Source organism: Urocampus carinirostris, chromosome 6 (genome assembly GCF_059441175.1).
Source record: "Urocampus carinirostris isolate Australia breed hairy pipefish chromosome 6, RoL_Ucar_1.0, whole genome shotgun sequence".
In the NCBI taxonomy this organism is placed as follows: domain Eukaryota; kingdom Metazoa; phylum Chordata; class Actinopteri; order Syngnathiformes; family Syngnathidae; genus Urocampus; species Urocampus carinirostris.
The window spans coordinates 33,330,820-33,355,773 of NC_142354.1; the positions used below are offsets into that span (position 1 = coordinate 33,330,820).

General features: G+C 41.1%; 1 protein-coding gene across 1 annotated transcript; it reads left to right on the forward strand.

The window, feature by feature from the left end:
- Window positions 1–335: 335 nt before the first annotated feature.
- mims2 (mitochondrial inner membrane scaffold 2) lies at window positions 336–10,892 on the forward strand. The gene is made up of 3 exons (XM_088338794.1): window positions 336–837; window positions 3,861–4,057; window positions 10,324–10,892. The coding sequence occupies exons 1-3, from the start codon at window positions 526–528 to the stop codon at window positions 10,538–10,540; spliced, it is 726 nt and encodes a 241-aa protein (XP_088194920.1). The 5' UTR covers window positions 336–525; the 3' UTR covers window positions 10,541–10,892.
- Window positions 10,893–24,954: the final 14,062 nt, after the last annotated feature.

Genomic DNA, 24,954 nt, shown 5'->3' on the forward strand with positions numbered 1-24,954 from the left:
CGAAAGTAATTGGAAGTAATCCAGTTAAAGTAACCCTACCCAACCCTGTTGATCACGTACCTATAAAACTATAAAACCTATAAAACATAAAATATTTAGGAGTTTATCCAACGATGGATAGCAAAATCAAACTTTGAATTAAAAAATAAAAATAAAAACAATATAAGTCTCAGCTTATCACATTCATTACGTTTGCTCTTATCACATTTTTTCTTCTTTTAATCAAGAAATGCAGCAGGATCTATCAGAAGCTTAGCGGCTCCCCCTAGAGGCTATTTCTATCAACGCATGTTACATACGTCTCACCGCCGCCTGCTTTGTTCTTTTGACGGGCGCTCCTTCCGGTCACGTCTGCGGTTGCGCGGACCGCTGTCAGTGTGCTCGGCTCTGGTGGGAGGAAGCTTCAGGCTGCCAGTCAGAAGCTGCGGCCGGGGAGGGGGCGCAGCCACCATGTTCCGACCTTCCGTCTGCCTTATCTCATTTCTACCAACGTAAACCTTTTTGGAAACTCGCTCTGAGGGCGGAATGACGGCCATGTTTCTAAGTCGTGCGACGAGGACGACGGCACGTGCATTCCACTGCGGCCCACTGACATTAGCAAAAGGCTTTCAAAGGGACTGGACCTGCTGCGTGGACTCAGCGCTCGGACGAATCGCGGGAGCACGGCCGGGGCCGTTAAAGGAGCACCACCACCGCGTCTTGTTTATCCAGGACTGGGGACGCTTGAGGCTACGCGGCCGTTTCTCGGAACCGGTGGTTTTGTTTTCATGTAACCGAGGGCTCTCCACCGCCACGGCTTCCCCCCAAAAGTCCAGTGACATGGACGACAAAAAGCAGGTAGTGTATTCGGTGTACAGTAATGGCGAATTGATGGAACTTGGAGAATGTCATGTATGGTTAAAACACTACTGTTCTGTGTTTATTGATCTTATGTATTTCAAAGGTACTAGTGCGCATGCGCACTCGTTGTCAATCGGCAGGTGTTCAGTTAGCACAGTGGTAGGAAACCTGTGGCTCGGGAGCCATATATGGGTCTTTTCGTGAGTACATATGGCTCCGAAATAAAATGTAACTATTGCACATCTCTCTGTGGCGTTCCAAATTCAAGTGATTTCATCCCGATTTTGGTCCATATAAAGCCGAAGCAATTTAATGCAGAAGTTCGATAAGAAACCATTTAATCTGATAATTAAAAACGCTGGCAAACGACTTTGATTGGATGAGCAGTACAGGTGGGCGGATCCCTGCACACAGCGCAAGGCACTTCCTTGTCTCTCTCTCTAGCTCAGTGCAGTCTACACAGAAAGTGAATATAGATAGATAGATAGATAGATACTTTGTTCATCCCCGAAGGGAAATTCACATTTCCAGCAGCATCCCTGAGCTGAGAACAATCGAGAACAATCGAAAATATGCTTATCGTTTGCTGTAATTTGTGACATTTTTACAAAAGAACTTTGCATGCACATTGTTTTGAAACCATTATTAAGGACAAATTTAATGGAAAAAAATTGCCTCAACACTCTTAACGTAAAGTGGAAGACAAATTGTAAATGGCATATTTACATTGATTTGGGACACAAGATTTGGTATTATTATCATTTCATACATTTGATTAAATTATCAAATGACACACAGTGAAATAAAATGTTCTGAAGAATTAGCTTTTGTCTAGAGAGTGTGTTTGGCAGTTTTTTCAATTTTGTCTGAAAATATGTGACGTGGCTCTTTCAATTTCTTTTTAAAACATTTTTGGCTCTTTGGGTCAAAAGGTTCCTGACCCCTGAGTTAGCACATCTCAACTCTGACTTAAAAATCTGGCTCAGTTAACCGCCAAAACACCTTGCCAGTTGGAAAAATATGTTTGAAAATCTCATTGATACTCACTTATCCCTAGTTCTGATAGCACATCCTCTGCAACTATGTTATTACCAGGTTGAAATTATTAGAAGTTATGGTAACCACTCAAACCTCATGCCAGTTAGAAATGAAATTTAATTGAGAATTGCAATGATCCATCAATGGTGAGCTACTTTCAGAACCTGTCCGCGGGCTACCCAGGTGTTCTTAGAGACCCCTGACATAATTTGTATTCGAATCTTATTGCTGCTAAATTGTATTTACTATTGTTCATTGCACTAATGTTACGATGTTCTTACAACTTCGGCCAGTCTCCAAGCACTGCTCTCTTGTTTTAAACAAGAACCCATTTTTTTAATCCCATATATTCTGGAGACAGATTGTAAGCCCTTTGAGACTCTTTGTGATTAAGGGCTATACAAATAAAAATGACTTGACTTGACTGTTTTGCCCGCAAAAATCGAGTGTGCGATAACATTGGTTGGTTGGTTTGTTGGATCCCTTAACCATTCGGGTCGTAGGGGCTCCATTTCCTATGTTGTGTCTACGGCAAGTACAGCCTGGTGGCGCCCATATGTTTCCACCTGGTCTCGAACCGGGGACCTCACAGCTTTTTAGTGTCAAGAGGTTGGCATCTATGTGAACAAAAATGTTCATTACGTTGTTATGAATGAAAATAAAGAGTTCTATTTATATTTTTTAACAAATTGATCAAAGCCAATTGTACCATACATAAGGTTTTACAGACAGACCTGTTTGAACAGAATTGTTTTGGTAATTGTTTAAAAGTAAAATTTAGTTCTAAGCAAATTCTTAATATATATTAGTGACATTATTTTCTAGGGAATAAATATTTTGCTGTTTTTGATGCATATACAAATACGTGCTAGTGTGACCTTATCCTGGCTTAATTAATTTTGCTCGTGTGGCTGAATTACAGGGCTTTCCTTTAGTGTTTGCTCGAGCATAAAAAAAAAAACACTTAACTCATTAGCCAAAATGAATTGGTGATTAAGCGTGCGTGCATGCGTATTGTACAGCACATTACACCTTCTTCGGTGTTAAATGGACCCGTTTGACCAACGACTATTTTTAAATAGTAAGCCTTCATTGCCCAGTGTTGGACCAATAGAAGATTGAATTTGGCGGCTTGGTCATTGGTTGGGAGCTGTAGTACCTTATTTGGCTACCAGAGGGCGTTAGAGACCCTACCAAAGACCAGGCAAAAGCCGAAGTTTATTGATTTTGTTGTTATTCATTGGAAGTCCCTGACACGGAGTTAAAGACATTTGCAGAGGCCTAAAGTACAATCGTGTACCTTTTCACAAAATTCGGTTCAGCTGTGTCAGAGCCTAAAGGTCACATACAAACACACGCGCACTAATTGGGATTTATAACGTTGTTCGGCTCAGATTAAGATTAGATTTATATTTAAAATAGGTACAAACTTTTACCCTAAACACTTCCGAAGATACACAACTTGTATTTACGAATGCACTTATTCAAGCTGAAGGACCCACACTGATTTCCTTGTAAGCGTATGAAAACAAATAATTATAGAATAAAGACTGAAAGAAATAAAAAGTCAATATTGTGCAACTGACAGAAGGTCGTCAGCCTCAGGGTGGAGGTGTGTGGATGGGTGTCGCTCTGACTCGACACTAAGAGAAGTTATCAGTCATAGAGCTCCCACTGTTCCTCCACCCAAACATCTTTTTTATGGCCACCCACTCACATGACCTTCCCAATGCCACCGCCCGCCCCCTTTTACTTTAAGTCCGGCCTCGGTGGCCTCTTTGAATAAGCAGAAAGCACTTTTCTTCGCCCACGGCTTCCTTTTTGACTGCTGTGTTTGTTGACAGAGCTGCCAAGCTTCCCTTGTACATTCAACTGAGCTTTCATGATGAGTTCCCCCGTCACTGTCTAAGACCTACCAACATCAAAACGCAATCACTTCCAAAAAAAGTGGCAGGTTTTAAATCTTATTATGTTACCCCCAGGACGAGCACAACCTAAAGGAAGCCCCACAAACAATTCCTGGAGGAACATCTCCCGAGGACCCCAAGCCTGAGGGAGATAAGCCCAACAAGACTCAGCAACTTAAAAAGGTCTTCAAGGAGTATGGCGCTGTGGGGGTTTCTTTCCATGTGGGAATCTCCCTCATGTCTTTGGGAATGTTCTACCTCCTCATATCCAGGTGACAAAGCAGCCTTCAATAATTACATCAGGGGTCTCAATAACCTTTTAACTAAATTTTATGAATTGTATTAATAACAATACAAGAGATTAAAAAATAATAATGTGTTTTTTAAAGAAGGGGGACACAAACTCATCCCGCAGGCTGAAGTTTGCCCATGTGCAGTGTGGTTGAGACTTGGATGACAGCAATATAATAAATAATAAGGGTGTCCTGAACTTTTTACACTTTCAATATGATACTGATATTTCCTCCCAGACTATTGCCTCATACCAATAGTATTGCTATAAGATCTGTCAGTGTGGTTGTTTTTTTTTCAAAACAGTCATTTAAATCTGAATTGGGCCCACGGTAGTTTGAATTTGGATGATTTTTTTGTGGGAAGTGGAAAAATGTCATGTAACCATTGTGAAGAGAAGCTTTAAAAAAACTTCCTGCTGTTGCACTCTCACTAGACTTACAGAGAACAAAACAATCTTAAGTATGAGTTGGTTTCAGGCTACTGAAAATACTTGAGGAACAGAAGATCTGACCACAGACAGTTTTTTTTTCATTGAATAAAAGAGGCAGAAACAGTAAAGCCTTTTAGCTTGTGTTGAGTGTGTGACAGTTAGGGCGGTTTGGCAGGCGACCAACAGACATAGCAAAGAGATTTGCAGCAGATTAGCAGGGAAGCCTGCAGACTTTCTCACATTGCAGATAATAAGCCTTCTATGGAAGAGCCGCTGCGGCCCACAGCCGGCTTGCATTATCACGCTCAACATTAAGTCTTTTTGGACATGTACTTGGGTTGATTAAAGCTGGCCCCGTCGCAGCTCAGATCCTATAAATGTTAAAAACTGAACTCACCTGCCTTTTAAACGATTTAGTCCAAAGAGAATATGACACATTTATTACACTGTAGTCAAATGTGTCCGTCGTTTTGTCCCAGGTGAAAATGGCGAATGTGTTTTAACACCCAAAATTGATTTTCTCTGAAAGTACCCCATTTTTTTCCCTGCTCTGAAAAGACAACAGTGTATAAATTGAAACAGAGCTTTGACATATTTAGTCATCAATGACTTTCATCACAATAGAAAACAAATCCTTAAAGTGTGGTGTATTTTTCTTTTAAAAATATTTCATTTCCTTGTAAAATTGTTAAAATTAACAAAATCATCCACCACATAAAAACAAAATTATAGTTTTACTGGCCTCTATAGAAACAAAATGCCTTAATGTGATTAAAAAAACAGAACATGTTCAAGGTGTTTTGTGGTATTGTTAACACCTACGTTAAGACAAACTATTTTAATTTTAAGGACACCTCAAATGACGCGCTAACCCTTATTAAATTTAGGAAATTTTGTGGAAAAGTGCAACTTTGACTTTTATTTGAAGTAAAAAAACAGCTAGATGGGTTTTCACAATGTTCTCTGGTTGATTAATGGCTTTGGCGACATCCAGTGACATTTTAAACAGCAAGTCACGCAATGCAACTCTTTTCTCTTGTGCTTTGCTCATTACTCGAGGTTAGATTTGGGTCTAAAAAAAATCCAAGCCTGACCCAACATGGCCCGCGGGTATAAAAGGCCGAACCAACCCGAGCCCGAACGGTTAGGTTGATGTGAGGTACCGAGCATGAAGCAAGCCTGAATTTTTCCTTTTGTATTTATCTATGTCCGGCAATGCCGCCGGGCAGCGTAAGCACCACAGCAAGGCATCCGCTGGGCCGGGCAAGCGCTGAACAGAGTGCATGCCGCAGATCATCCACAGAGAAGGAGAAAAATAGAACACATGACAATCGGATTATTGAAAAAAATGAAATCAGCGAGAGAGAAGTTCAGCCTAACCAGGCACGAATGAAAGATTGACATTCTATGCCCGGTTCGAACCCGGCCCCAAGATCTTACCTTCTACTCAGTATTGACTCACGGGCCACATTAAATGATGTTGTGAGCATGAGTTTGACACATGCGATTTAGAAGACTACCGTAAATTCCGGACTATAGAGCGCACCTGATTATAAGCCGCACCCACCACATTTTGGGAGGAAAATCGATTTTGTACATACACAAGCCGCACCTGTATATTAGCCGCATGCGCCCACATTGAAAAAAACGCAATTTAAACACAAAATTAACCAATACCCGATTAAGCGGCGGCCGGATTTGCTCCCGACAGTTTCTCACATTTTGGTCAAAAACCCCAATCTTCGACTCAGTCTATGAGGGCGAACAAAGACAACTCTAACTGCAGATTAATATACGATCGCAGTTTTTTGCTGGATATGCGAACATCCAGAAATCCAGCGCAAATTTCGACGACCACTCTGGAGTGTTTACTTAGCCTCGGAGTGCTACGTCAACAGAAGCCAGAGGCCTACAAAGCAGCGAGTAAAAGTGGCAAGCGGAAGCGCTGTGACCGGGGAAGGAAACGAGGTTGTCGGGCCGGGCTAACGGCTCGGATGAAGGCTAAACCCTTCAAAACGCCTCTACCATCCATTTTCCTATCCAACGTCCGCTCCCTGGACAACAAACTGGACCATCTACAAGTGGAATTCTCATCGAACCGCGAGTTGACGAACTGTTGTGCTTTGATTCTGACGGAGACATGGCTAAACTCATCTATCCCGAATGACGCGGTTAGCATTGTGGGGCTAACTGCTTTCCGCGCTGATAGAAGCGGCGAGCTCACCGGCAAAAGCAAGGGCGGCGGTCTATGCATTTACACAAACAATAAATGGTGCAGAAATGCGAAGATAATCTCGAATCACTGCTCACGAGACATTGAACTTTTGACGGTGATCTGCAGACCGTTTTACTTACCGAGGGAGTTCAGCGCGACCATCATTACGGCCGTGTACGTGCCCCCCAGCGCTAATACGAAGGAGGCAATGGACATTCTCTACCGAACTGTGAGTGAACTGCAGCATGCTTATACTGAGTGCATTTTTATTGCGGCGGGGGACTTTAACCAGGCCAATATGAAAACAGTTCTCCCGCATTTCCATCAGCATGTAAACTTTGCTACAAGAGGTAGGAACACATTAGACCTGGCCTACACAAACATCAAAGGTGCATATAAAGCAGCCCCCCGCCCCCACCTAGGCTCATCAGATCACCTTTCTGTTATGCTAATTCCTGCATACAAGCCCCTGCTAACAAGAGAAAGACCAACAGTGAAGCAGGTGAGGGTGTGGTCTGAGGGGGCTATGGAGGCACTACAGGACTGCTTTGAGTGCACTGACTGGGACATGTTTAAATCGGCTGCCACTTACAACAACAAAATAAATATAGATGAGTACGCCATTTCTGTGTCAGCCTACATCAGTAAATGCGCAGAAGACGTCAGCAATAACAAAACTATATGCACCCGTGCCAATCAGAAGCCCTGGATGACTGCTGAAATACGCAATCAACTAAAAGTACGTAACCTTGCCTTTAGATCTGGTGACAAGGAGGCGCTGTTATCAGCGAGGGCTAACCTGAACCGTGCCATCAGACTAGCAAAGCGAACGTACAGTCAAAAGATTCAGGAACGTTTCCTCAGCACAACCAACACCAGGGATATGTGGAAAGGCATCCAGGCCATCACCAGTTACAAGCCAAACACCACCCCAGTGCAGAACACTAGCATGGACTTTCTGAATGACCTCAACAATTTCTTTGGTAGGTTCGAGGCACAAAACAGCACCCCTGCAGTGAAAGCGGCTCCAAATCAGGACGAAAGAGCACTCCACCTGGACTCATCTGACGTGAGGAAGACCCTGAGAAGGGTCAACACAAGGAAGGCTCCAGGCCCGGACAACATTCCGGGGCGGGTACTTAGGGAGTGCGCCGATCAGCTGGCTTGTGTACTAACAGACATTTTCAACACCTCGCTAGACCAAGCCAAAGTACCATCATGCTTCAAATTTGCCAACATCATCCCAGTGCCAAAGAAAACCCAGATCTTATCACTCAACGATTACCGGCCCGTTGCACTGACTCCTATCATAATGAAGTGCTTCGAGAGACTGGTTAAAGAGCACATCACCTCCAGTCTCCCCTCTTCATTCGACCCCTTTCAGTTTGCCTACAGGACAAACCGCTCCACCAGGGATGCCATCTCCTCTGCGCTTCACCTGAGCCTGACACACCTAGAGGAGAAGAACACCCATGTGCGGATGCTGTTCCTGGACTTCAGTTCAGCATTCAACACCATCATCCCACAACATCTGGTAGACAAAATGGGGCTTCTGGGTTTCAACACCCCCCTGCGGAACTGGCTGCTGGACTTCCTCTGTGACAGACCCCAATCTGTGCGGATAGGTCAGAACAGTTCAGATGTCATCTACCTCAGCACGGGCTCCCCCCAAGGCTGCGTCCTAAGCCCCTTGCTGTTCACCTTGATGACACACGACTGCGCCCCTAGGTCCGCCACAAACCACATCGTGAAGTATGCTGACGACACAACGGTGGTGGGCCTCATCAGGGATGACAACGACCTGGCCTACAGAGAGGAAGTGGAGCAGATGGTGGGCTGGTGCAAGGACAACAGCCTGGTCCTGAATGTTGACAAGACTAAAGAGATCATTGTCGACTTTAGGAAAAACCAGCCCAACCATGCCCCACTTTGCATCAACAACAAGGCTGTGGAGGTTGTCAGCAGTATCAAGTTCCTAGGGGTGCACATCACAAACAAACTCACCTGGTCCGTGAACACTGCATCTCTGGTTAAGAGGGCACAGCAGCGCCTGTACTTCCTGCGGAGGATGAGGAGAGCCCACCTGCCCCCACCATCCCTCATCACATTCTACAGGGGCACCATAGAGAGTATCCTGACCAGCTGTATCTCTGTGTGGTGTGGAGGCTGCAGCGCTACCGACTGGGGTAGTGTGAGGAGGGTAACGAGGACAGCGGAGAAAATAATCGGGACTACACTTCCCTCCATTCAGGACATTGGCCAGAAGCGCTGCTTATCCCATGCTAAGAACATTACCGGGGACCCCTCTCACCCCCATCATGGACTATTCACTCTGCTAGCCTCTGGGAAGAGGTACTGCAGTGTGCGGTGCAGGACCACCAGGCTCCGCAATAGTCTAGTCCCCCTGGCCATTAGACTGTTAAATGGTCAATCTAACATATAGTTAACTTAAATCTAAACGGCTGCTAATTTGACTTTTGCACTAGTGGCAGTTTTTTTATAGCTTGCCACTCCTTGCACATTTGATCTCTGCACTATTGTTACTTACAGTGTTATTACTTACAGTGTTATTGTTTACAATATAATGGTACTGTGTACCTGACTTGTTAACCTGACTGCCCATCTTGCACATCTGGTTAGCGTCTCTTCTTGCACTATCGGCACTATGGTAAATAACACAATACAGCTTATTTATATCTGTACACTGAAGGACACTGAGGGAAACTGTGGGAGTCAGATCCATCGACATTTCGTTCTGTATACACGTGTACTAGAATGACAATAAAGTAGATCTGAATCTGAATCTGAATCTGAAGTCTAAAAAACACAGCCGGCAAATTGAACGGAAAATGATACCGGTTCTTAAGATTTAATGCAGACCTGCAGAGTCCGGGTGCCCGTTGAAAGTAATCCAAGGAAAAAAGTGTATATTTCCAAAGGTAAGGGTGGGAAAAATATATATCCACTATTGTCAGCCGCGTCCACAAACACGTCTCACCTTTACTCCACTTCCCGTCAGCCCGCGTTTACCCCGCCCCTTCTTTCTCATTTGCTCGTACAAAGCATATCAGAATAAGTTTCTAAAATAAATACATTACAAAAATATACAGTTGCAAATACATATTATACATGGGTTACACATATTTACAAAGAAAGACGGTACACCGAGAGAGTTTATCTTCCTCCTTATAACCAACGTAATCAAAGTCGTCTTCCTTCAGTATGGGAAAGAGACTTTCCCACGTAGGCGTCGTCTCACGCTCCCTTATTAAAAACCACGCTAGCATCACGCTCGCTAAGTAAAGTTTCCTTTTATATCGGACTGCTCGATTGCGTTATGTGCCTTTTTTTTGCAATTTGCATGATGAGGACATGTCTATGCTAATTTAATTTGTGCACAAGCTAAGCAGTTGCAGCCTAAATCTTACCTTTTGTACTCGAGCGCCGCTGGCGGCCGTTAGAAAAATTACATAAATTGGCCGCATCACTGAATAAGCCGCAGGGTTGAAAGTTTGGGAAAAAAAGTAGCGGCTTATAGTCCGGAATTTACGGTCGTTTTGAAATAAGAGTTTGATATTAACCGTGTACTCTGTTTCTAGCGGTATGGACATGGCGGCCGTGCTGAGCAAGCTGGGCTTCAGTGAGGCAATCATCCGCTCCAAGATGGCGGCAGGGACCAGCACGTTTGTCCTTGCCTACGCCGTCCACAAACTCTTTGCGCCGGTTCGCATCAGCATCACCCTCGTGTCCGTGCCCTTCATCGTGCGACATTTTCGAAGGACCGGACTCTTCAAGCCGCCGTCGTCCATGCACTGATGGGCCACATCCAAAAAGGGCTTTGAAATCGTGTTTTTTCTTTTAAATAGTACTGCTGTGACCCAAGCTTACAGAAACATCAGTAAAGTGGAAAAAAAACCGTCAAATGCTGTTTGATCAGGGATTTCTGACCTTTTAGCCTTCGTTACTTAAATCGCTGACAATTTCTGCAGTGACTCAAAAGTGCTTCCTTTTAATTGTTTATTATATTTTTTATAAAATGCCCTAAAGATGATTAGGTTCTCCTTTAATTTCATTTGTCAGAATAAAATACAACATGTTTACTACATCCCTCCTCACATAAAAACAATATTGATTGCTTGACAATAGTACTTGTTTAGTACTTCTCAAAATACTAATTAATTTGCAGTACATTTTAAAGAAATGCATTCAAATGTTTTTGTTAACGTACAAATCCACAATTTCTCTAAAACCCAATTTATGTTTTGTTGAGGATAACAGAATCGAACCTTTCTATTCACACTTATCATCTCTAAATGTTTACAAATAGCACGTTTTGGAGAGTGTGTTTATTATGGATTTGCTTGCATTTCGAGCTGCCCAGTGAATAAAATATTCCGACAAATGATGTCCTTCACTTTGCACTTAAAGGAGCTGTACGGAATTAGGAACTTTTGTACACCTTTGGCTTGTGTCATCGCAGCCTCTGTCAAGTTCTTTATAATGAGAGTGCAGGTTAATTTCGTAGTTGCGCCTAAGCCCCTTCTTGATTCATTTTTTTAGGGGTGTGGGTTGGCGTTTGGACTGTACTTGAAGCAGGTATTTTGTTACTTTAACCATCCTCAAGCTACACTAACAAATTGAAACAAACAAAAACGCGCGGACAAGCACAAAAACACTATTATAACGAGAGTTTAGCCATGGTGGACCTGTTTTTATTTGTCTCTAAGGACGATGTTGCCAAGTGCTCAGCTAACAACCATTCACAGTTCACCTTCTTTATGAAGCAGAGCCTTAAATAGTAATTTGCAGAAGCCTGAGCGAAGTCGATGACCTTTCCATAAAATGGCCGCCTGCTGAGATAAATAAAAACAGCTGGAAATTGCCTTCTAACTCGCATTCTACTAAAACAAAATGGAGCACAAAATGTGGAATAGTGGATCATTCGGGTTGACATCTGATTTAAAAGGGTATATCATCAACAACATCAGATGAACTCATTGACAATACGACAATAATACCGTGGACAGCAACACTTAATAGACGATATAAGACTGCAATCGTGACTTTAGCCAGGAGATGGCGCTAGAGAATAACGCGTAACTTGCGTGCAATAACATGCATTTCTTAGACGCTCTCGAATAACCTTTTCTTTTTTTCATCTGTTTTGGTTTGGTGTTTGGACTTTACTAGAAGCGGGTCTTTTCTTACTTTCACCATTTTTTTGTGTTCCACTGACAAACAGAAATCAAGAAATAACTTGCAGAGACGAGCATGACGTTCTGAGCACTCACCCCTGACCCCTTTCCTCAAACATGTGTTCCATTCTGAACATGTCTGATAAAGCTATGATAAAATCAGATAGGCACAATGGAAAATAATGCATAAGGGCTCTTTAAACTCAACTGGGCATTAAAACGTACTTAATAGAGACAATAATTAACCTTCAACGTTTTAAGGACACTTCAAACGTCGCACCCCATCTGTATAGGTGATGCCCATAATTTAAAAAAATATTCTACTTTCCTGACATCTTCTGGCTGAAATCCTCGTTGCAGCCTCTATCAAGCTGGTTGCATGGCGCGTGCACGTACATGGTTTGCTTAGATGCGCCAGAATAAACTCTTCTTTTTTCATCTTTTTAGGGGTTGGGTTGACATTTGTACTGTATTTGAAACGGTCTATTTCTTACTTTCACCATTTTTATCTGAAGAAAATTGCGATCAAGCGCGTGAATTCACTTCATATATATGTATATATAATTTTCTATTTTATTTATAAAGGCTCTTTGAACTCAGTTGGTCATTTGTAACTCATTCTTAATTAGAGAAAGTATTTAATTTGAAACTTTTTACGGACACTTCAAACCGCGCACCCTACCTTGAAGTATATGTAGTCTAGAGGATAAGTAGGGTTCAACAATTAAGTCATGTTTATTCTATCCATTCATCCATTATCTGCACCGCCTAGCCTCAGTAGGGTCGCAGGGATGTTTATTCCGTGCAGCCTTTAATTACTACTAGTCTCAAAGGGCTACACAGACCACAAACTATTGCAAACCACAGACTCTTATTACACCATACCCTGATCTAAAACCTACACGAGGGCAAGGAAAAACTCAAAAACCTCAGGATGAGGAAAATGAAGAAACCTTCAGAAGGGACCGCACATGAGGTAATCACCCTTCCAGGTTGACCAGGCTCTAACAGATGAGTTTTTCCTTACCCTCATGTAGGTTTTAGATCAGGGGATGGTGTCATGATAGTCTGTGATAATAGTTTGCAAGAGTCTTTGACCTGTGCAGCCATTTGAGACTCTTTTTTATTAAGGGCGATACAAATAAACATGACATGACTTAACATGTTAAATTAACAAATAATAAATTTAAAAAATACAATAATTAAAGTATAATATAAAGTAAAAACGTTGACCAGGTTGCAATTAGTTTCCTCGTAAATACTGCTATTTTAAATCACATGATAAATAAATAAACTATAGTTTGTCTGCTTAAAACAAAGCCTCTAAAAAAAGGACTCCATGGCGTCCTGTAAAAAAAGATTCTCTAATAATGAATATGGCTGCACTTCCGGCTTATAACCTAAAGAGGGCGACCTTGAACTGCAAATGCCTTTTTTACTGGTCTCTCAGTTTCTCAACCTTCGATGGGGTCAAAGAAAACTTTCTTCATTGTAAGATTTCAAGGACAACAGCACTTGAACATTTTTAAAATTTTATCTCCGGCACCAGTTTTATGTTTTTAAAGGGACAGTGTGTAAATTTGGTAGATTTTTTTTTTGTCATTCAGTAAAGAAAAACAGCAAGTTACATTTGTTGGTTAAATCGACATTGACGAGTTTTTGTTCTCTGTAACAACATAAAAAGTTAACAATATAGGTTATTCATTTTGGGTAGTATATTTGCCCAACTTTGAATATAACTATATGACGTTTTGCAACTTAATTTTTATTTTCTTTTTTTCTAGAAAAATACCCAAAGTGATTCTTAAAATGAGCAAAACTTAACCACAAGCAGAACAAAAAAAAACAGTTTTTATAGTAGAGGAAGAAAATTATATTTAAATAAACATTTAAATCAGCAGAATTATGTGCAATATTTTTACTTTATTTGATGGATAATCTTCTTGAACAGATTTCATACTACTTCATGGGCAGATGATTCTGCCACCTACCGATATAAATGAATGAATGAATGAATGAATGAATGGATGAATGTTACAATTAATCCGCTGAAATAAAACACACACTCAAGATTATTTAAAAAAGGTGCTGAATCCAACAATCATTACATAGGGTGGCAGTAGCTGAGGATGAGCGCTCATTTTGGGACCGAGCGGTCACAGGTTCGATTCCTCGGTCCTCAGAGTTAAATGTCAAAATGGGACAAGACAGTGAACCCCTAATGCCATTGCAAGTAGGCCTTCCATTGTTGAATGGGGTAAGTGTGAAGCACATTGTAAAGGGCTTTGGTAGGTCTTTACTTGAAAAGCGCGATAAACACTTACTTAAAGTGACAGTGTTTATTATTTGACTACTAGATAATGCTCTACTGTGCCCTACAACCGAAAAGGAGTGCTAAAAAACACAAGGAAGGATGCAAACTCAAAGTGATCAAAACCCAGACAATTGTCTCTCATTTTTTCTGCTCAGTCTTTTGAGAGGACTTTTGTTTTTCTGGGTACCATAGCAACAAGATGCTCACACCAGGTGGGACTCAAGTTATGTAAAATAAATGCGAATTTGTTGACCTACATGTATTTAAAAACAAAATGTGGGTGGGTTTTATATGATTGTATATGTATTTTTGCTTATTTAAAAAAAAATCATTTGTAAATTTAGGACATTTTTCCACTGGGAGCTGCTAAATAATACCCACTGTCCCTTAAAGGAAAATGAGAAAATGGTTGGTTTCGCTTTTTTTCGGCCACTTTCTACCACGGAGGAGGAAGTAGCCTAACTCTTGAAGCCCATCTTCCAAAAGTAAAAGTTATTTATCTTTATAGAGCATATTATTTTATTAAATGTTTATTTTGTCCGTACAAAACAATACCAGTTACTTATACAAGCCTTAAACATACTCATATAAACCTTATACATTCAAAATATAGCACTGAAGCAATTTAATTTACGAACGATCGCCCGGAAAGTATCTCGTGTATAACTAGAGGACCCTCTGTACTGTGTACTATGTCTAGACTATAAGGTACACTCAATTCCCCAAGTTGGCCAGACAATTGAACATAGGCCTTATAATCTAGTACGCCTTATATATGGAATAAAATGGAAATGATTTCCGGCACATTATAATATTTGTGCAATAATTGATCAGTCTATATTCGAATTCTTATCACTTACCACAATTGCATAACTAGGGTTGCAATAGGGTTTGAACCTGGATTGCAACAGTAAGAGCACCAAATCCTAACCACCAGGTGAGTTGGTAATACTATACTGTACTGACTGGTTTAATGTCCTGCAAAATTCTTGCGACCCAAATTATTAACAACACAAACAACACAGTACTGTGAATAAAAATAGTGAGACAATGACATAAAACCCAATGCCTTTTTGTATGTTACCTGTAACTCCAGTGGTCTGGTGGATACAATCTGTTTAATTTAATTCATTTCTGCACTACTTAATAATTTTAGTGCAACCCCAACCCTTTTAATTCCCCGTGCCTTGTCATCCACTGTGCCTTATATATGACAAAGAAATGACAGAGGACTAATTTTTGGTGGTGCGCCTTATGGTACGGAAAATCCGCTATTAATATTCATAATATAATGTGAAAATTCTGCGATTTTGAAAAACAACATGAAAAAAGTGAAGTTTAATGGGAAAAAACACTGAATAAATAGTAACTTTAGTTATACAATATATTTTTTTAATTTTCCATGCTGACAGCCACTGCCTTACCTGTTTCCCCTGACTGCATGTCAGCGGTTTAAATAGAAACTGGTCAATCAACCCCAAGAGATTTGCGTAAAACCCAAGCCAGCAAATTTATATTTGATTCAGTTTACCCACCTGGGAAGGTGCAATGCTTTGTATCCTGACTGACTGCATGTTTACGCTTGTGTGTGGGTGTAAATTATTTAGTGAGCCAAAAGTTATAAGGCCAAGTAAGTAGAAAGTTGTGTGTGGCCTGCGATGTGTGTGTTAAACCGAACATCAACTCGGCTTCCTGGGAATGGAAGCCATGGCAGCTCAGTGACACAAATGGTAACTAAAGGCACACACATCGAGAGAGTGCAGGCCTCATTATCCACGAGGAGGACAGGGAGCTGCCATCACCTCTCCATTTCCGGCACGTCCCCTATGGCGAGGAACAAATTGGTGACAGCGCTCCCAGCCAGTCAGACGCGACCTGCCACGTGCACAAATCTCTCGGTCACGCTGCTGTCCACGCTTGCAAAGGTGTGCGCAAGCAAAATATGCAAAGGCTACGAGCACTCATCATCTTCTCGTGATACACAACACAATAAGGAGACCTTCCGCTCTCAACAATCTGAAAAGTTCAAGGGAGGCTTCCAGACTCCGGTATCAGGATCAGCTTCCTACACACACTCACACACACACACACTGAATGCATCATGAGTATTGTCATGTGCTGATGCGTGCAGTGTAACTCGAACATAGCTAAAACTGACATACTTTCAGTCAGGGTTGGGTAGGGTTACTTTAACTTGATTACTTTTAATTACTTTTGGATTACTCCAATACCAAATATGCTAATAAAAGACCAAAGAAACTAGATATGAATACAATTACTAAATTTTGTGCAGGCTTGGGGAGTAACGGAATACATGGAACGGCAAAAATGATGTTGGCAAGCTGTTTGGATTTATTTTCATTTTGTTTCTGTCGCATTTTATGTAAGTTTTGCCGGAGATCAAAGCCAGGAGAGAAAGCTTACCACGTCTTGTGAGTCATAATTGTATTCATATTTAGTTTATTTTGTCTTTTATTAGCATATTTGGTATTGGAGTACAGTGGAACCTCGGTTCTCGACCATAATCCGTTCCAGAACCCTGTTCGAAAACCGATTTGTTCGATCACCGAAATCGTTTTTCCCATTAAAAGTAATGTAAAATCGTTTTTATCCGTTCCAACACCCTGAATGTTTACCATGAACGTAAACATGAAGCTAACCCAGGCTAATCGTACGTTCGCGTTAGCGTAATCATCCGTACGAAAGATTACGCTAACATGAACGTGCAAAAATAAAAAAATCAGGTAGTTTAAATGCCATATTCACTGCTCAGCAGTTAGAGGACATTGTGTTGTGTCTATGCCATGCTACTGCAACACTTTTTCGCAAAACGGATTAAGCATTTCAACAAAGCCGAAAATGCTGTGATCAAAATTAGAGAACACTTTCAGGTGCCTCCCACTTAATGGTTTTAATCTAGAATATGCTGCTAGTTTCCTTGATTATCTGTCAACCCCTATTTAACTATCTTGCAATTTCACTGACTTTGATAGACGGTGGGCAGTTCTAAAGTGACTAAAAGCCTCCAGCAGCAGGTTAACCGGATGAAAACAAAAGAGATGACCCTAGTAGCTAGTAGCTCTGCGATTTGAAAGTTTTTGAATCTTTACAAGATCACATACTCGTTCAAGCCGCCCGAGAAGGCTTCTCATCCACGGAAGACAGATGCAAGAGAGGACAGGTCACTGCAGAAGATGTCAATAGGTAATCATTTCCACACTTGCAGCTGGAATTGCTTGCCAGTTCAGTATTGAACATGGTGAGGATCTGTCTCACTGTTTGGACTGAAGGCCGAAACTGCAGTGACCAAACCTCTTATTAATAAAAAATAAACATAGTTAGTACAGTGGAACCTCAGTTTTTTCGAACGCCTCTCAGTTTGAACAAATCGGTGTTCGACCAAAAATTTCGAGAAATTCTTGCTTCGCTGTTTGGTAAAAAATTCGGAGTTCGAACGCCGGTAATGCGTGAGTGTGTACGCTAGAGTGGGATGCTGAGCGGCGTACGGGTGTAGATCGTGTAGATCGCCCCCACCCCTGTTGTCCAACTGTTATCACATGCGCACTTTGCCTCTTTTTGCTTTCGCTTTTAATATCGGTGAACGGAGTGTTTTAGCCCCTAACGATGCCTCCGGAGAAGGTCGGTGCAAGCAGGACAGGTGAAAAAAGAAAAGTTGTTCGTACAACTATTGCCTTTAAGAAAGACATAATAGCTAAATATGAAAGAGGTGTGCGAGTTTCCGATCTTGCTAGGGGGAATACAGCATGCGCCTTCTGCTGACCACCACAAAGGTAAGAAATCCTATTCATAATTCTTTTCTTTATCTTTTTTTTTTTTACACGTTCGTGTTAGCATAATCTTTCGGACGGAAGATTATGATAACGCGAACGTACGATTAGCCTGGGTTAGCTTTATGATTCGAGGTAAACATTTAGGGTGTTGTAACTGAGCCCAAAATTCAGGGTGTTGGAACGGAGCCCCCTTTCCAATAAAGCGCTAGCCACTTGTGGTGCTAAATGACTAGTAAACGACCTGATTTTTTTATTTTTACACGTTCATGTTAGCGTAATCTTTCGTACGGAAGATTACGATAACGCGAACGTACGATTAGCCAGGGTTAGCTTCATGCTTACGTTAAACATTCATGGTAAACATTCAGGGTGTTGGAACGGATTAAAACGATTCACATTATTTTTAATGGGAAAAATTATTTCGGTGATTGAACAAATCGGTTCTCGAACAGGGTTCTGGAACGGATTATGGTCGAGAACCGAGGTTCCACTGTATTAGCATTAAACAAGTAGCATTATTTATGTATGTGTCTCTACATGCGTCTTTTACCTCCCGTCTCAATGTAATGTACTACGTTCCGGTCCCCCGAAGTCCAAAATCAAGAGCCTGCAGCTGGTAAAGAATGCTGCAGCGAGGCTTTTAACTAAGACAAGAAAGTTTGATCACATTACTCTGATTTTAGCTAACCTGCATTGGCTCCCTGTTAGCTTAAGATGTGATTTTAAGGTTCTGTTGGTAGTATACAAAATAATGCATGGACTTGCTCCCTCATATCTTTCAGATTTAATTTCCCCCTGTAATCCGGTCCGGAGCCTTCGCTCTGAAAATGCTGGTCTACTATTGATGCCAAGAGCCAAGGAGAGAACCGCAGGTTCGAGAGCATTCTCCATTCGGGCCCCGATGTCGTGGGATGCTTTGACCCCTGAGATTTGATTTGCAACCTCAGTAGAACTGTTTAAATCTAGGCTTAAAACACACTTCTATTCTATAGCTTATGAATGACCTATATTTCATGTTGTCAATATCTGTGTATTATTTGTTATAGCAACATCTGTTGCGGCTTGGTCATCCTGGAAGAGTGATAGCCTCATGTGCGGTCCCTTCTCAAGGTTTCTTCATTTTCCTCAAGTTGAGGTTTTTGAGTTTTTCCTTGCCCTTCATGTAGGTTTTAGATCAGGGGATGGTGTAATAATAGTCTGTGGTTTGTAATCATCTGTCTGTGCAGTCCTCTGAGACTATTTGTGATTGAGAGCTATACAAATATACATGACTTGACTTGACTTACTATTTTCATTCTGGACTGATCAATCATTCACCATATAAATGAACTGAAAAATCAATAATGTAAAGCAAAAAAATGTTTAAAGTAATGCTTCCTTCATAATAATTGTTTGAAACAATTTGAGGCTATTTCGAACTTATTCGGGTGGGAAACCTTGAACACTACCTGCTGGCTGAATCGGTAATTACTGGACCAAATTAATATAATCTGAAGCAATTTTCTCTACACCTCTCGTTAGCAAAAAATAATCAAAAAGCTAGACTGAGCTTTGCTGAGGAGCATACTGTGTGGACAGAAGAGAATTGGTCCAGAGTTCACTTTAGTAATGAAAGCAATATAATTTATTTAGGTCTGAGGGAAGCATTATTTTGGCAACACATTGGAGAAAGACTGAACCCAAAATGTATAAAAAAGTTAGTGAAATATAGATGAGGAAGTGTTCTGGTTTGGGTTATATTTTCTGCAGCTGGTGTTGGGCTTCTTGTGTAGCAGAACCTCCTTCAACAGCACATGGTTCCTTACTTGTGTTCATTGTCCATTTGACCTACACTCTTCACGCGGGACAATGCAATAAAACAGGTTAAGGAATATCCTTGAAGGTGAAAATATTGAATTAACGGCATGGCTTGCCCAGAGTTCTGATCTAAATCCAATAGAGAACCTCTGGAAAATCCTTTGTGACAAAGTTATGGTCAATAAAACCACTACAATCACCAAACTGTGGAGGAGGCTGGAAGAAGAATGGACCAAAATTACACCAGAGCTATTTTGTGGCTGCAGATGTGCTGAAGTCATTCACAGCAGAGGCCATTCCACTTCTTTCTTATTGCTGACTGTGAAATATGGCATATTAAGACAAACCACTAGATAAAATAAAAGACAGCCTTGGCAACTGCCTTCTTTGCAAATGTCACACAATAAATAGCTTACTTAACACTGATTGTTGTAACCTTTAGATTTCTTTCCCATCCCATAGCATGTTATTGTTCTCTAATTTTGATTCGTGTGTTCTCTTATTTTTATCGGTGCGTTTTCTGAAAAATATTTCCTTTTGTGAAATGCCTTTAGTCATTCTGTGAAAAAGTGTTGTAGTGCCATGGTATAGAAACAATAAAATGTCAACTGTGGGACAGTGAAGATGGTATCATTTCAAAATTATTCAATTCTTTGTTCTCTAAAGTTATTCTGTAACTTTGATCTCCAGTGTATACTCATATCTAAGCTGTATTTACAACTGTAAAATAAAATACTGAAATCAGGGAAATAAGGGAACAAAAAAATCAATGGTGCAAACAAAAGAGTGCTGACTTTAGGTGTTTTTATTTATACATTTACTTATGCAATACACAGTGCCAGGAAAAGGAAATAAACGTCTTGGGCCTTACCGAGAAATGGACAAGGAAATCGTGTTCATTTCTGGTTTGAAGAACAAGTCATGTTTATTTGTATAGCCCTTAATCACAAGGAGTCTCAAAGGGCTGCACAGATCAGGGATTATTGCAAACAACAAACTATTATGTCACCATCCCCTCATCTAAAACCTACATGAGGGCAAATAATACACATATTATCAACATAAAATATAGGTTATTCATATGCTATAGAGTAGAAGTGTATTTTAAGCTTAGATTTAAACATTTCCACTGAGGTTGCAGATCGAATCTCAGAGGGAAGAGGATTCCGCAGCACAGGGGATGGAGAATGCTCTCAAGCCTGCGGATCTCTTCTTGGCTCTTGGGATCACTAGTAGACCAGCGTTTTCAGAGCGAAGGCTCCGGACCGTAAAACAGGGGGAAATTAAATCTGAAAGATATGAGGGAGAAAATCCATGCATGATTTTGTACAATACCAACAGAACCTTAAAATCACATTTTAAGCCAACAGGGAGCCAATGCTGGTTAGCTAAAATCGGGGTAATGTGATCAAACTTTTTTGTCTTAGTCAAAAGCCTCGCTGCAGCATTTTGTACCAGCTGAAGGCTCTTGATTTTGGACTTCGGGAGACCGGAGAGTAGTGTATTACAGTAATCGAGACGGGAAGTAACAAACGCGGGAATTATAATCTCCGCATTTGACTGAGACAGCATAGGACGAATTTTAGCAATGTTGCGAAGATGGAAGAAAGCTGTTCTAGTAATATTCTTCACGTTTGTCTGAAAGGACAAATCGGGGTCAAATATGACACCTACATTTTTAACTGAGTCACACTGGGTGATATTACATTTGTCAATGTTCAGAGCAGTTTTTGAGAACGGCATTTAGATGGACCAATAACTAACATTTCGGTCTTTCCAGAGTTAAGGCACAAGAAATTGAGTGACATCCACTCTTTTATCTCAGTGAGGCAGGCCTCCAAATTTCCAAAATTTAGCGTGGCAGATTCCTCCATCGGAAGATATAGTTGAGTGTAATCTGCGTAGCAATGGAAACTGATAATATAATTGCGACTAATATCACCTAATGGAAGCATGTAAATGCTGAAAAGAAGGGGGCCTATTACTGAACCCTGCGGAACACCACAGGTAACACTAAAGGGCTCAGATGTCCTTTCACCATATTTAACACAGTGCGTCTTATCTGAGAGGTAGGATCTGAACCATAAGAGGACGGTTCCTGAGAGACAAATCAATTTTTCCAAAAGACAAAATGTATATGGAGTGTCACGGCTGTGTTAGTTTGCAAGCTTTTCTAAGTTATTTTAGGGGGGTTGAGTTAAATGTGGGTATATAAATTGTAACTACGCAGTTATTTTAACAAAAGCGTGTCAGTAATCTAGGGGGGTAACCCCATCACTGTTTAAACGAAGTAACTAAATTAATTACTTTTTTCAGTAGCACCCCTAACACTGATCTGACTATTATGATGTGCTGATATGTTCAATATAATTCGAACATATGGATGTGAGTTTTGTGAGTTTGAGTGTTGTTTCCAATAAACAGGTGCTGAGTTTGCCACTCCCCAATAAGCCGTGCGTGTTTTATGTGTGGTTTTCTGGAACCCTTAGTAAACAACACACTACACTGGTATCTGCTACTGTATGCCAGACAGCGTTGAGATCAACTCGTTACAAAGGAAGACTATTTCTCTTATAAAGGAGTTCTGCAACAAATGTAGATGATTAATTTTAATGTTATTTGATTGATTTTTGCTACATTAACATTGTCACATTCAACGCTGGAGCCCCAAAAAACATTCTCCGAAGGGTCTACGTAACTACAACATACAACTGAATAGAGTTATGGGGAGGCAGATTTTCTCCTGATGTAGATATTGTCCCTACCGTATATTACGGTTCACGGGTCCCTTAACCGCCAAGGTCATTGGGACATCACTTCCTGTGGTGTGTCATGGGCAAGTACCAAATGAAGAACATCCTGAAGAGATGTCAGATAAACCCCTCCTTACTGGAGGAACTTGCTTCCTGCCGAGACCTCTGGCGCTCCCACTGCTCACATGGAGTGGATTACATGGAGGAACAGCGCATGCAACACCGTGCAGCAAAGCGTGCAAAGAGACATGCTCGCCAGGCCACCCCTGCTCCCCCCAGCACCCCCTTCACATGCTCTGTCTGTAACCGCATCTGTGGTTCCAGGATCGGACTCTTCAAACATCAGCAGACTCACAATTAAAAGAAGATGGTCATCATCGTATCGATGGACAACCCCAAGCAAGCAACATCCTGGCGGCGCTCATCCTTCTCCAGTCTTTTTTTGGGGTAGGGGTTTGCTCCCCCCACAAGATAGAATGGTTACCATGCTTACCAGTAGTAGGAGAAACCTTCTGATCGGACTAAGATACACTCGCATGTAAACCAAATTTACAACTAAAAAATACTGATATCATGAGTCAGCTTACATGCACATATTTGGCTAGGTGTCACCAGTAGCGAATGGTATGCAGCATGGGGTGAGGTAGGCGTTCAAGGCAGCTTGAAGATTTTGTTTTTAATGTAATATGTGCATCGTTCCCAAATGTGTAATTTTCAACTCTTTATCAACGTTAGTACAAGAAAAAAAATGTTAGCTCAACTCTGGAAAAGCAAAGTAGAAGAAAAAAGTCAGCCAAGGATTCTTCTGTCATTCCAACTCTTGAATGCTCCTTTTTTACGCTTTAACCCTCTTATCTTCTTATACTTTTTGGGCCCCATCTCCCATTCTGGCTGTTTTCCCTTCTCTTCGCTCCTCTCCAGAGTTAAGTTTAGCAGCTGCACGCAACAGTGGCGGTGGCGTCGGCGTCTTCCTGGGAGAAACCTGTCAGCTGTCTGCCTTCATCACGACTGCTGCAACGCCACGGGGGCCGCCAGGAACGTAAACCTGCAAAGGTTCTCCTCCCCCATCCTTTACTATCAACAGATGCATCCCATTATTTGAAAAACACCCATGCCAATCAACTTGCGCCCGAGACGATTTATTTATTCTGTTTGTCGCCTTCCTCCTCCTCATTGCTCCACAGGATTCAGACGCTTACCTGGTAAACGTGCAATTGCCAACGAGAAAGGAAGATGGAGAAGTCAGTTTTTTCCTCTTACTATAAATGAGTCGAATTTAGCTTATTATTGTAGTACAGGCATTAGTATGTATCATACTGATTTTAATATTTGATATTGAGGATGAGGTTGCATGGCGGCTGAGTGGTTAGCGCGTACTCGGCACAGTTCTGAGGTAAGGGGATCAAATCCAGCTACCAGCCTTCCTGTGTGGAGTTTGCATGTTCTCCCCGTGCTTGCTTGTGTCTCCTCCGGGCACGCCAGCATCTTCCCACGTTCCATTCAGGTTAATTGGCTAATCCAGAGTTCAATATTTGACAATATAATTGATTGACAATTAAACCTGAAGAAAGAAGCTTAATATTTCTATTTGTTTTGTCTTGCCTTTTGGAGCACCAGATCAGGTTTCACTGTAAAATTAAGAGTAAACCAATATGGGTTTTCTGGACAAATACCAATATTGACTATTATTAAAAGGAAGCCTATAACTGATTTTTGGAGCCCATAAGTAAAAGCTTTAAAAAAAGAAATAATGCAAAAAGACACATCGTATATTTGTTATCAATTTAACAAAACCTTTCTGGTCCCGGGAAAGAACACGTAGCGAGACACAAGAATATCTTCACCCTCATCAGATTGCCAGATTTTAAATTCAATTCAAACATTTGTTTACACGGCGAAATCCACTAAAACCAGGGTTTTATTCGCAATGGTTCTCTGGTTACAATGATCAGCGAAAAACTACGTACAATAAACATGATTTATGATGAGGCTACTATAGCACACTATAAGCATGCATTACAATAATTCTATTGTAGTCACTTTTGGTGACGTTCTCAGGAATACATTTTAGTAAACTCATTGTATAGATAACAGTCACTTTTTTGTTTTAATCACGTTATTCACTATTTCTTAGTAAAGACATTACACGGACTACAATCGCGACCTTCGTTCTATCGGAAGAGTAGCTCTGAGAAGCATAGAAAAATCGGAGTTCCAAAAAGTTACAAGAGTGAGAGGGAAACTCGTACACTCATGACTACGTATGCAGTGATATATTCCAATATTCTGCCGGGGCGGTTGTCCATGGAGTGTAAGGGAATTATGGTCTAAGTGTGCCTTTTATTCTAAGTTCTATACTTTTATACCCAATATATAGTTT